This window comes from Centropristis striata, unplaced genomic scaffold (genome assembly GCF_030273125.1).
Source record: "Centropristis striata isolate RG_2023a ecotype Rhode Island unplaced genomic scaffold, C.striata_1.0 Scaffold_27, whole genome shotgun sequence".
Lineage (NCBI taxonomy): Eukaryota > Metazoa > Chordata > Actinopteri > Perciformes > Serranidae > Centropristis > Centropristis striata.
The window spans coordinates 74,817-86,189 of record NW_026739043.1 but is presented as its reverse complement, the minus strand read 5'-3'; the positions used below and the strand labels follow the sequence as shown (position 1 = coordinate 86,189).

The following is an 11,373-nucleotide window of genomic DNA, read 5'->3' as shown; positions in this document are numbered from 1 at the left end:
AAAACTGTGAATTTAGGAACTTTTTGGCACTTGTGATCCTTTCTTGTGTTCTTTTAATAAATGGTAAACTGCCCCGGTTCTTTTGTTCTAGACTTGGTTTTTACAAAAGACTCAAAACAAGTGAATACATATAGCGGGAGGCTTTAAGAGCCCCGGCTCTAACAGTGTTTAGATATTTAACATAATCCTGCTGGTTGTTCCTGGTCGGCCTGGGTCGCTGTGTGTTTGCTTTGAATCGTGCCGGCTGCTTGGACTCTGTAGACCTGCTCTCACCTCTTACTTTAGTGAGGTGTTTTAGGTCTTCTGGAGGAACCGATAGGCTCAGGGACATGTTGTGGTCTTTTCAACATAATGTAATGTAACAAATCCTGATTATTGAAGGGAACTTGTGAATATAAATCCATGTGGGTGTGAGACGAGCTGCTTGGAGGTGCTACTCTGCTCCCTGAGCTCCTTATTCTTCAGTCGGCCCTCCTTCAGCTGCAGGAACACCCAGGTTATAATAATCCAGCTCCACGTCCTCCCGTCTGCGGGGCTTCTGCACCCTGTAGACCCTGTAGACCCTGTGGGTCTGGAGAGACATGACGCACACAGATGTCACTTCCTGCTCTCTTCAGTTCAATAAAACAGACAGAGTGCTTCATTTCAGTCAGCGGTCTAAACAACAGACGAGTGTCAGTACCTTAAAATAGAAGTAAGAGGCAATGTTCGCCACCAGCAGAATCAGCGGCAGGACGACCGCTCTGATGATAAAAGGTCTCGGATCTGGTGGATCTGATCAAACACACAGACACACACAGTGAGACAGTGAGGGAGGTTGGAAAGAGAGCGTTTGGTTACCAGGATAACTCTGGTTCTCTGAGCTCTGAGTGACGGATCTTCTGGCTTCTGTCCGCTGGAGGAACGCCTCTTGAAAATGGCGAGTTAGGAGCTCAGGGCTGCTGGGACAGATCTCACTCAGTTCTCAGAGAACCAGAGTTATCCTGGTAACCAAACATGCTCTGTCCTACAGTTCAGTGTTTGCTGTTGTCATTATACATTTTGTATACGTTTGGTTACTATATGAGCTGTGTAACACAACGACAGGAGTCACAGTTGCCCTCATTTATCAAACGGGCGTACGCCAGAAAGTGAGCGTAAAGTGGGCGTACGATCATTTCTGCAAGGCTCGGCATTTATCAGTCTGGATGTGAGGAGGATCAGATCTCAGTCTGCTCTCAGCTCCTGAACACAAATTAGAGTCAGCGTGAAGTCGACACGTCTGAGTCTGAGAACTGATCTGAGACTATTGATCGATGCCTGGAGCTGATCAAACTCTGTGTGTTTTGTTTTAATGGTGACAAACCAAAGGATGTTTTAGCTATATCATTTATTACTAAAACCTTATTAAAAATTAATACACCCTGCGACCGTGAATTTCTTTAACCAGAATACTAGCAGAGGCTATTAAATGTTGTTGTCTTCTGCTGTTTACTGTTATCTGGCTCTGATACTGGAGCGTCAGCGTCTCCTCCACCAGCGGTTCTGACCCAATAGAAACATTTCAATCAGCCTCAGCTCCTCTGACTGGGACAGAATTATTACTAAATGTAAAGAAGTGAATAATATCTCTCCATCATAATAATAACAATATTTGGATATTATATAGGCTATTAGGCTTTATAATCACCATGTATAAATGAAATATTCCAACCTCGCCAGGAGTTTAATGCTCCACTGCTACTCTGCTGACAGCACCACTGATTTCCTTCCTTTTCTCTTTTTATTCTGCCAAACTAAACCAGTTTGTTGTTGCAGCTGTTGGACGTCAGCGTTTCACTTTCTGACTCTGAGAAATTCCTCTTCTTTTGGATTAAAACTTACTTTAAAACATTGTTTACCTCCTTCAACTAAAAAGTTGTGAAAACTTTAAGTCTGTGCTCCAAATGTAAAATATTCACTGAACTTGTTTGAGTTTATAACTATAAGTACTTTTATTTCATAAATCTCTGTCGCTGCGTATTTCTGTAAAATGTCTATTTCCTTCTGTTGTTATTTGTGACGGTGCACTTTGATAATGAAGCGACTTTAGGGGGGAAAATCCTCTTTTTGGCCGTATTGCATCCTTCGGTGCTGTAAACTCTCGGGGCGAGCCATCTGGGTCGGGTATATATTATATTATATATACTATATATTATATATAATAGTGCATGGTATTTAATTGACGCTTGTTTCAAGCCGCCACATTTATCAACAGCCGACCATTCTCACGCTGTGATTGGCGAGATACGAACGTTTGATAAATCCCACGTGAACTCTGTCGTAAGACAAAATCTACACTCAGATCTGCTCTCGTTTCTACGATCGTTTGATAAATGAGGGCCAGTGTCACATGCAGAAACAACAACATGCATGAACTCTGTTGGCAGCTGATCATTTTCAGTCTGTTTGATGAATCTTCTTTAACAAACCTGTAAACATTCAGCTTACCTACAACAGAGACAGAGAGCTGACGGCTCTCAGAGGAGAAGTTATGAGAGAAAACATGGACGTGATAAACACAGCTGTAGCTTCCTTGGTGGGCGGGCTCTGCAGCAGGAAACAGGAAGTGGGCATACTGATTGACAGCTGGCTGGGTGAGGTTAGGAAACAGGAAGTCAGCAGAGTGATTGACAGCTGGCTGGGTGAGGTTAAGAAACAGGAAGTCAGCAGAGTGATTGACAGCTGGCTGGGTGAGGTTAGGAAACAGGAAGTCAGCAGAGTGATTGACAGCTGGCTGGGTGAGGTTAGGAAACAGGAAGTCAGCAGAGTGATTGACAGCTGGCTGGGTGTAGTTGATTGATGAGTTGGAGGAGGTGAAGGAGAGCTGGAAGGAGCCTCCTGGGTACTGAGGCTGGATGGAGCAGCTGATGGTGAAGGTGGAGCCTCTGAAAACCTGAAACTCCTCCTGATGCTGCTGCTGCTGGGCCTCAGAGACCCCGTCCATGGAGGAGGACCAGGAGATGTTGGGCTGAAGCAGCAGGTCTGTAAATACAGAGAGGTGATTGGCTGAAACAGGTCTGTAAATACAGAGAGGTGATTGGCTGAAACAGGTCTGTAAATACAGAGAGGTGATTGGCTGAAACAGGTTTGTAAATACAGAGAGGTGATTGGCTGAAGCAGACAGGTTCCTCCAGGTGTGTCCTGTCAGGTGAAGCTCAGCAGTCTATGTCTCCAGAAACAAGAACACTTCTCTACACTTTAGGATGTTTACAGTCCAGTCCATTATAAACCACTGACTGTCACTGTGACAGACTCACTGGAAACATTTCTGTTATTCATGATGTCATAGATGATGTCACTGACGGGCTTACCTGAACAGACGAGATCCAGGATAAACTCAGAGGAATCTGAAAATGCACAGTCCCTCAGAGCAGATCCAGACAGGTCACAGACAGAGCTGATCCACCACACAGATCTGACTGAGGACTCCGCTCTCCGTTCTACAGAAACAGCAGAACCACAGTCTAAGTCTCTGCAGGCAGCTGCTGCTTCCTTCAGGGTCCAGTCAGAGTAACGACCAACCACTGGTCTCCATTCTCCTTCATGTTTCAGCTCCAGTGTTCCTGCACAGCGACTGTCTCCTCCCACCAACCTGACAGACTCTGAACACAATCAAGAGAGTCATCAGTTAAAGAATAAAGTGAGTTTGATGAGAACAGAAATGAACCAAATGAAAGCTGTAGCTCCTCTTCTACCTGAGCAGGTGAGTCCAACAGCTCTGCCAGGTGAGCAGGTGTTTCTATCTGAGCCTGAGCTTCTACAGTCCAGGAGAGCAGACTCATTTCCTCCACACTGGAACTCTTTGGTCCACATTGGAGCCTCCCCTTCTCCATAGAGCGCCCCCTGGAGGACTGAAGGAGCCCCACAGCCAAGCTCCCTGCAGACCACCTCTGCATCCTGCTGGTCAAAGTCAGCTTCACACACTGAGGACCAGCTCTGGTTAGACTGGTCAGACTTCAGCTCCAGTCTGCCTGAGCACAGACTGGTCCCATTCACCAGCCTGACAGAGTCTGGAGAGGAGAGAGAAGAGAAACCGAGTGGTAAAAGACACCAGACACAGAATGAAAAGATTCTCTCTAACTATAATCCAGTGAATCAAACTGGACTGCAGCACATTTCCAACATTAGTTCATCACTGACTACAGAACGCATCTTTATAACACCAGAGACTGCTGCAATGTTCCCACTACATTTACATTTATTAAGCTCCATTTCTGTTATCCATTTTAAAACAGCTTCAAGTTGTTTGCAAGCAACAACACAACATGATCATCTGTTCTCTTCCTCCTGCTCAGCAGAGATCTACAGCACAGGATAAAAATCTTTTTCCAGAATAACAGAAGTCAGCTGGCGGTCCAGGTGGATTCCTGCTCGGAGCCCTTTCCTGCCAGTCTTCTCCTCTGTCTCCCTCTTTCACTCTGTATCTCGGCCAAAAAGGTGACCTCATAAAAAAGTGATGGGGTTGGACTTCCTCCTTTTAAGGAGTTGCCATGGTGATGAACACCATGCAGGTGTGTAGATACTGACGGGTCCTGACTGGCTGAGCTGATCAACACTGTGTCCAGAACACAGAGACTGATGGTCTGAAGATACTCTGGACTATCTCTCCTGTTCAACTTTTCACAATCTCGTGAACAATTGGTGATTTAATTGGTGGTTTAATGAAATGCTGTTTTTTCCCTTGGTTTTAATCTAGGGCACAATGATGTTGGCCTTTGGAATTATGTTTGGATTATTGTTTTAGTTATTAGGAACAAAAGAACCACGACACGTTAGAAAATATTATAAACCACAATAAAACAAGGAATATGAAGAATACTTTTGTCCGAGAGTTACTGAATGAATATAAGTTTGTTTTGCAAGGAGAGAATTAGTTCGGTAGGCTTTGCTATAAAATGGGAGGTAAAGGGGCAAACTTAATTATAATTTAATTTTTCAACACAGCCACGAGGCTGCCGCACAATGTTGAAGGACAAATAGATGTGGGTGTGTGTTCATGTGTTTGTGTATGTGTGCTTGTTATATGTGTGCATGTTAGTGTGTGTTTATGTGTTTGTGTATGTGTGTTTGTTATATGTGTGCATGTTAGTGTGTGTTTATGTGTTTGTGTATGTGTGCTTGTTATATGTGTTTATGTTAGTGTGTGTTTATGTGTTTGTGTATGTGTGCTTGTTATATGTGTGCATGTTAGTGTGTGTTTATGCTACGGCTGCAGCATGTAATTTTAGTTGGTAGTTTTGCTATGATAATGGGTTTTCTAAATTGGAAGGTTTAATTGGTAATGTTTGATAAGCTGCCTAAGAAAGGGCTTAGAATTGCCCACCTGAACATATGTAGTATCAGGAATAACTTGACTGAAGTTGCTGATGTACTGTTGGTAAATACTTTACACATCAGTCAGAAACTCATTTAGACGGTACATTTGAGGATTCATCATTGATGATAAATGGATATAATATCTTTTGAAAAGACAGGAATTCATATGGTGGAGGGGTTGCTTGTTATATTCAAAGTCATATACCTGCTCTAGTTAGGGATGACCTGATGACATCTGATACTGAAGTACTCTGGTTACAAATTCATCTGACACATCTTAAACCAATATTACTAGGATGCTGTTACAGGCCCCTAATGCTAATAGCTGCTATTTAGACAGGATTTGTGGTATGCTAGTGTAGCAGCATAGAGGTGCTGGCTGTTTAGTGCCACTGGTGGCGGTAATGAGGTGGGCCGTATAAAAGCCGCCGTCCTCTCCTCGCGATTCCTTTTGCATCCGCGTCATTGGTGCGTCACTTCCGGGTCCCCGGTTGTTTAGCCGACAGGTATGGCTGCCCGCTGTTTCGACTCATTGATCGCTTGGTTCTTTCTGCGTGCTCACGGCATTTGTGTTTGCAGGGTGATTGTTTTGCATGCTGCTCTGGGCAACTCATGTGCGGCGGTGCCTTCTGTTTGGTGAGTTCCCCTCTTTATCGGCGTGTTATTGATACTGTCTGAGGCTAACGCTAGTGTGGTCACAGGTGAATGCCAGCAGCGGCCGGTGTCCTCTCTCCCTCTCTCCTCCTTGAGAGTATGTGTGTGTCCCTAACAGGTATGTGTGTATTAGTATGGTCAACTACAGTATTATAATATCAAGCCGTAATGCTAACAGTATCTCTTTCTAATTAGGATTGTGCAATTAGCTGGTGGTTGCTGCTGCTTTGTCTCCGCGGTTGTCTCCGCGGCTGTCTCCGCGGCCGCTCTGTCTTTATTAAAGACTGTCCATACTAAAGACGTTGTCTCCACTAAAACTCATCTGTAATCACCCTGCTGGAGCTCGTTCCTGGGCTGCTAAATGCGCAACCGCGCTCAATAGAGCTGGTGTATTGCAGCCGAGCTGCTGCCCGCTGTTGACGGCCCACACCGTGCCCCCAGAACACTGATTCGGACTTTGATCCAGACCCGGAATGAGTGTTTTATTATAAGTGTTTATTTTAGGATTATTTTGTACACCATGTTATTTTAGGATTAAAATGGGCAGTCACTGATTTTGTTAACATTTGATTTTGTGTTTGTTTTTGTTGATTTGCCCACTAATTTGTTTATCCCTTTTTCTTTAGTTGCTGGAGACTGGTGGTGGCGGTGCTCGTGCTCGGGTGGTGGTGTCCTCCCCTTTTCCGTCGTTTGCTGTGTCCTGGGAGTGGTCTTCACTAGAGTGTATCACGTATGTCGGGTGTTTTAAGTTGATTTCTTTATTGTTGGTGGATCTCCTCCCCCCTCTGCACTAGCCCTTCTCCATCCAGTCAGCTCCAGCTCTCCCCCCCCAGTTTGCTTTTCTTGCTTTTATATTTGAAGGACTGTTTTTAAGATTATTGTGAAAAAAAAGTATAATAAAACTATTTCTATTTTCATAACCACGTCTCCTGCCTTTGAGTAAACCTTACCTGTGTGCTGCTCCCAAATTAATTCCCTGGGTGAAATTCCCAGGGTGGCGTTGTCGGTTTCTTTCCTTAATTTGGCTGTTTAAATTATAAGGTTTAATTTCTTTAGTTCACTTTACACTCGCCACAAACTTGGCGTTGTCGGCAGGATTTGCTCTTTTTAACGGCTGAGACGTGTGTTCACTTCTGTTTAGTTTTTTTTTCTTGTTTTTTTTTTCTTCTTTTGTTGTCTTTAATTTGTTGTGTGGCCTAATTTTCTTTCTGTTTGTGCATACAGATTGGAGTAATTGGAGACAAAGCAGCAGTGGCCCTTTTGTGGACGTTGAGTTTTGGTGCCTACTACAGGTTTGAATTTTGTGGTGCTTTTGCATCATAGTTAGTGGTAGTGTGAGTTTGTAGTAATCATGGAGGACGAAATACTTGAACTTAGAGGGCTGATTGCACAGTTAACAGCAGATAATGAGCGGTTACGACAGGGACAGGCTGGCCCTAGTGTTCTGCCATCTACTTCTTCAGCACCACCTGTTATCCCCCCCACTTCTGGTCCCTCCGTAGCAGAGAGGTTAATTTTTGTGCCTAGAGATAGGAAGTGTCCGGTCTTTAGGGGAAGGACAGGCGTAGGATTGAGTGAGTGGGTGGAGGAGGTGCAGGCGAGTATGAGGGCTCGGCGTTTGTCCCAGTCTGATCAGGCGTTTTTCCTGCTCGACCACCTAGAGGGAGAGGCCAAGGATGAGATAAAGTATCGCTCTGCCGCTGAGAGAGAGAACCCTGTTAAAATATTTGCCATTTTGGAGGAGCTGTACGGGTGCTCAGAGTCGTATGTTTCACTGCAGCAGGCTTTCTTCTCCAGGAGGCAGCAAGAGGGAGAAACTCTTCAGGAGTTCTCCCTTGCTTTAATGGGCCTAATGGAGAGGGTGAAGCAGTGCGCCCCCACTGACATGCCGGATGCCGGGACCCTTTTGAGAGATCAGTTTGTCGAGCACGTCTTGAATCGTTCCTTGTGTCGTGAGTTGAAGCAGCGGGTGCGTAGTCAGCCTGATTGCACCTTACTCGATGTGAGGGCCGAGGCTATTCGCTGGGAGCGGGAAGGTTTGCCTGGTGGTGCGAGAGGTCGCAGCCAATCAGTCCCCTCAGTGTATGGTGTCCAGTATGGTGTTCATGGTGGCCCCCAGGGGGCTGTTCCATCCTCCACGGCTTCTGAGATGAGTGAGATGAGGGAGATGTTGGAGCATCAGCAAGCGCAGCTCAATCAGCTCATGAGGAGCATTGCTCAGCTACAGAACTCCAACCAGTACCGTCATCCACCACCATCAGGGCCCTTAATATGCAGACGTTGTAATCAGCCTGGGCATTATGCACGTGAGTGTGATGGGGTGCGTGTTCCTTCTCGTTCTCAGTTTCCTTCACGACCCCACTTGAATACTGGTCGGCAGTCTCGCTCTCCGGTGTCGGAAAACTAGTGCCCACCGAACTGCAGAGCCACAGTTTGGGTGGGGCCGCTACTGGCTCAAAAGCTGCTTTACGCAACTTGGATGCTTCGGGATTGGTTTCGTCTTGCCCCCATTTGGATGTAGACATGGGTGGTGTGAGGGTCCCTTGCCTGGTAGACACCGGTTCCATGGTGTCTACAATCTCTGAGAGTTTCTTCCGCCAGCATCTTGAGCCTTGGGGCCAGGAGCGTCTTCGTTCGTGTCATTGGTTGGAGCTTAGGGCTGCCAATGGTCTGACTATTCCTTACCTTGGGTACCTTGAACTCGACGTACAGCTTTGTGGTAAACTAATGCCTCAATGTGGTGTTTTGGTGGTGAGGGACCCACCTGGTGGTGTGCCCTCTCAAGTGCCTGGAGTTTTGGGGATGAACGTGATCCGTAAGTGTTACCAGGAGCTTTTTGGCCAATATGGTGTAGATTTGTTTTCTCAGGTCTGTATCTCAGAGGCCCCCAAGCCGGTCGTGCAGGCACTGCAACAGTGCCATCACGCTAGTGACCTAGCTTCTCAGGATGCTCCAGGGAAAGTGAAGGTCAGGGGTAAGAGGGGTTTGCAGATTCCAGGCGGGGTGATGAAAATTGTGGCTGCCACATGTTCTGAGCAGTACTCTGGTTCTACAGTACTATTTGAGCCTTTAGAGGTTGGTTTGCCTGCTGGGTTGCTTGCTTCCCCGTCTTTAGTTCGTGTCATCAGGGGCACAGCCTACATACCTGTCATTAATGTTGGCTGTAACAATGTTGTTTTGTACCCCCGCACTGCTGTGGGCACACTGAATTTTGTGCATGTGGTCAGCCTCCCTTCAGGGGTCACTGAGGTGCCATCAGGTGTGGCCACCGTGTCCTCCCAGGCAGCTTCCTCTAGTGTGCCGCAGCAGGTGGAGAGTGTGGATTTGTCGTCGTTGTCTGTGGAGGAGCAGGGTCCGGTGAGGTCCTTGCTTGAACATTACTCTTCAGTCTTTTCCACCAATGACACAGATTTGGGTTGTACTAATCTTATCTCCCATGACATTCCTCTGATAGATGATACTCCAGTGACGCAGCGCTATAGGCGCATTCCACCCTCCGAGTACGAGGCTGTGAAGGAACACATTAACCAGCTGCTCTCATCTCAAGTAATATGTGAGAGTAGCAGCCCCTACGCGTCCCCCATCGTGTTGGTTCGGAAGAAAGATGGTAGTATGCGTATGTGTGTTGACTATAGGCAGCTCAATAGTAAGACCCGAAAAGACGCCTTCCCACTGCCACGTATAGAGGAGTCTCTGGACGCATTGTCCGGTGCTCGCTGGTTCTCTACCCTGGACTTGGCCAGTGGTTACAATCAGGTGCCAGTCACTGAGGCTGACCGGCCGAAGACTGCTTTTTGTACACCTTTTGGTTTGTTCGAATGGAACAGAATGCCTTTTGGGCTCTGTAACGCGCCCAGCACCTTCCAGAGGTTAATGCAACGCATCTTTGGTGACCAGCAATGTCAGTCTTTATTGTTATATCTTGATGATATTGTTGTGTTTTCCTCCACTGTGGAACAACATGTGGAGAGACTCCGGGTGGTGCTGGAGCGGCTTCAACATGAGGGCCTCAAAGCCAAGCTCAGTAAGTGTTCCTTCTTTTGCAAGGAGGTACACTACTTGGGCCACGTGATATCGGCCGATGGCGTCTCCACAGATCCGGGCAAGATTGAAGTGGTTGCTAATTGGCCGATTCCTGCTACTGCCTCAGAGCTTCGATCTTTTCTTGGTTTCGCCAGTTACTATCGTCGGTTTGTGGAAGGATTTGCCAAGCTGGCAGCTCCTCTGCATAGGGCTGTGGCAGAGTGTGGTGGTACTAAGACCAGTAAGAGGACTGATCAGCGGCTCTCCAGGTGTTGGACTGATGAGTGTAACCAGAGCTTTGAAACATTGAAAGCCAAGTTCACTACAGCACCGGTGTTAGCCTATGCAGACTTCTCCCTTCCATTCATTCTGGAAGTTGATGCAAGCTATGGTGGCTTGGGTGCGGTCCTTTCTCAGGCTCAGGCAGGCAAGGTGAGGCCGATAGCCTATGCGAGCAGGGGCCTGCGACCCACCGAGAGAAACATGGTGAACTACAGCTCCATGAAACTCGAGTTCTTGGCCCTTAAGTGGGCCATGACAGAGAAATTCCGAGAGTACTTGTTGGGTAATAAATGTGTTGTGTATACTGATAACAACCCCCTCAGTCATTTGACTTCTGCTAAGCTAGCTGCTACTGAGCAGAGGTGGGCAGCCCAGCTAGCCTCTTTTGACTTTGAGATCAAGTACCGATCAGGAAAGAGTAACACCAATGCTGATTCTCTTTCTCGTCAGTACCCACCTGGTCCCCAGGACGTCACAGCAATGCTTCCAGGTACTGCAGTGCCAAAGTCTCTGCAGCAAGCTTTGGGGTTGGGAAAGGCAGAGGCCACTCAAGCTGCCATTGTAGCCTGGCCACAGCATACTTTTTCTGAACTTCGTCTCTCCCAGCAGACTGACCCTGTGATACAGGAACTGTTAGCTTTTTGGGGGAAGAAGCAGCGTCCCAGTCGTGACGAGCGGGCACAGCTCTCCCAGTCCACACTGGTTTTGCTGCGGCAGTGGGACCGTCTACTTGAAAGGGATGGTGTCCTGTACCGAAAGGTGTTTCGTTCTGATGGCGCTGAAGCCATGTTTCAGCTGTTGTTGCCAAATGCATTGATAGGTGAGGTCCTGACCCAAGTGCACCAGGAGCATGGTCACCAGGGGGTGGAGCGAACACTGGCGCTCCTGCGGCCCCGATGCTACTGGCCTGGTATGTCCTCTGATGTGGCACGATGGTGTCAGACATGTGAGCGATGTCAAGTGGCCAAAGATGTCCACCCAAAAGCGCACACCTTTATGGGGCATCTCTTGGCCTCCCGCCCTAACGAAATCCTTGCCATCGACTATACTACTCTAGAGCCGGCCCAGAATGGTGTA

The 11,373-nt window shown here is 47.1% G+C and overlaps 2 protein-coding genes across 4 annotated transcripts; one reads left to right on the top strand and one right to left on the bottom strand.

The window, feature by feature from the left end:
- Window positions 1-235: 235 nt before the first annotated feature.
- Window positions 236-4,006, bottom strand: LOC131967978 (uncharacterized). The gene is made up of 5 exons (XM_059328730.1): window positions 3,717-4,006; window positions 3,333-3,623; window positions 2,470-3,003; window positions 683-765; window positions 236-571 (listed from the first exon to the last, which is right to left on the bottom strand). The coding sequence occupies exons 1-5, from the start codon at window positions 3,832-3,834 to the stop codon at window positions 455-457; spliced, it is 1,143 nt and encodes a 380-aa protein (XP_059184713.1). The 5' UTR covers window positions 3,835-4,006; the 3' UTR covers window positions 236-454.
- A 1,698-nt stretch (window positions 4,007-5,704) lies between these two features.
- On the top strand, window positions 5,705-8,586 carry LOC131967991 (uncharacterized). Of its 3 annotated transcripts, none has more exons than XM_059328741.1 (2): window positions 5,705-6,109; window positions 6,187-8,586. In XM_059328741.1, exon 2 carries the CDS (start codon window positions 7,343-7,345, stop codon window positions 8,396-8,398), a length of 1,056 nt encoding a protein of 351 aa, XP_059184724.1. In that variant the 5' UTR covers window positions 5,705-6,109; window positions 6,187-7,342; the 3' UTR covers window positions 8,399-8,586. The 3 variants fall into 3 exon arrangements, with proteins under 3 accessions (XP_059184724.1, XP_059184725.1, XP_059184723.1); XM_059328742.1 differs by having other exon boundaries at window positions 5,706-5,973; window positions 6,039-8,586; XM_059328740.1 differs by having other exon boundaries at window positions 5,824-5,843; window positions 5,917-8,586.
- Window positions 8,587-11,373: the final 2,787 nt, after the last annotated feature.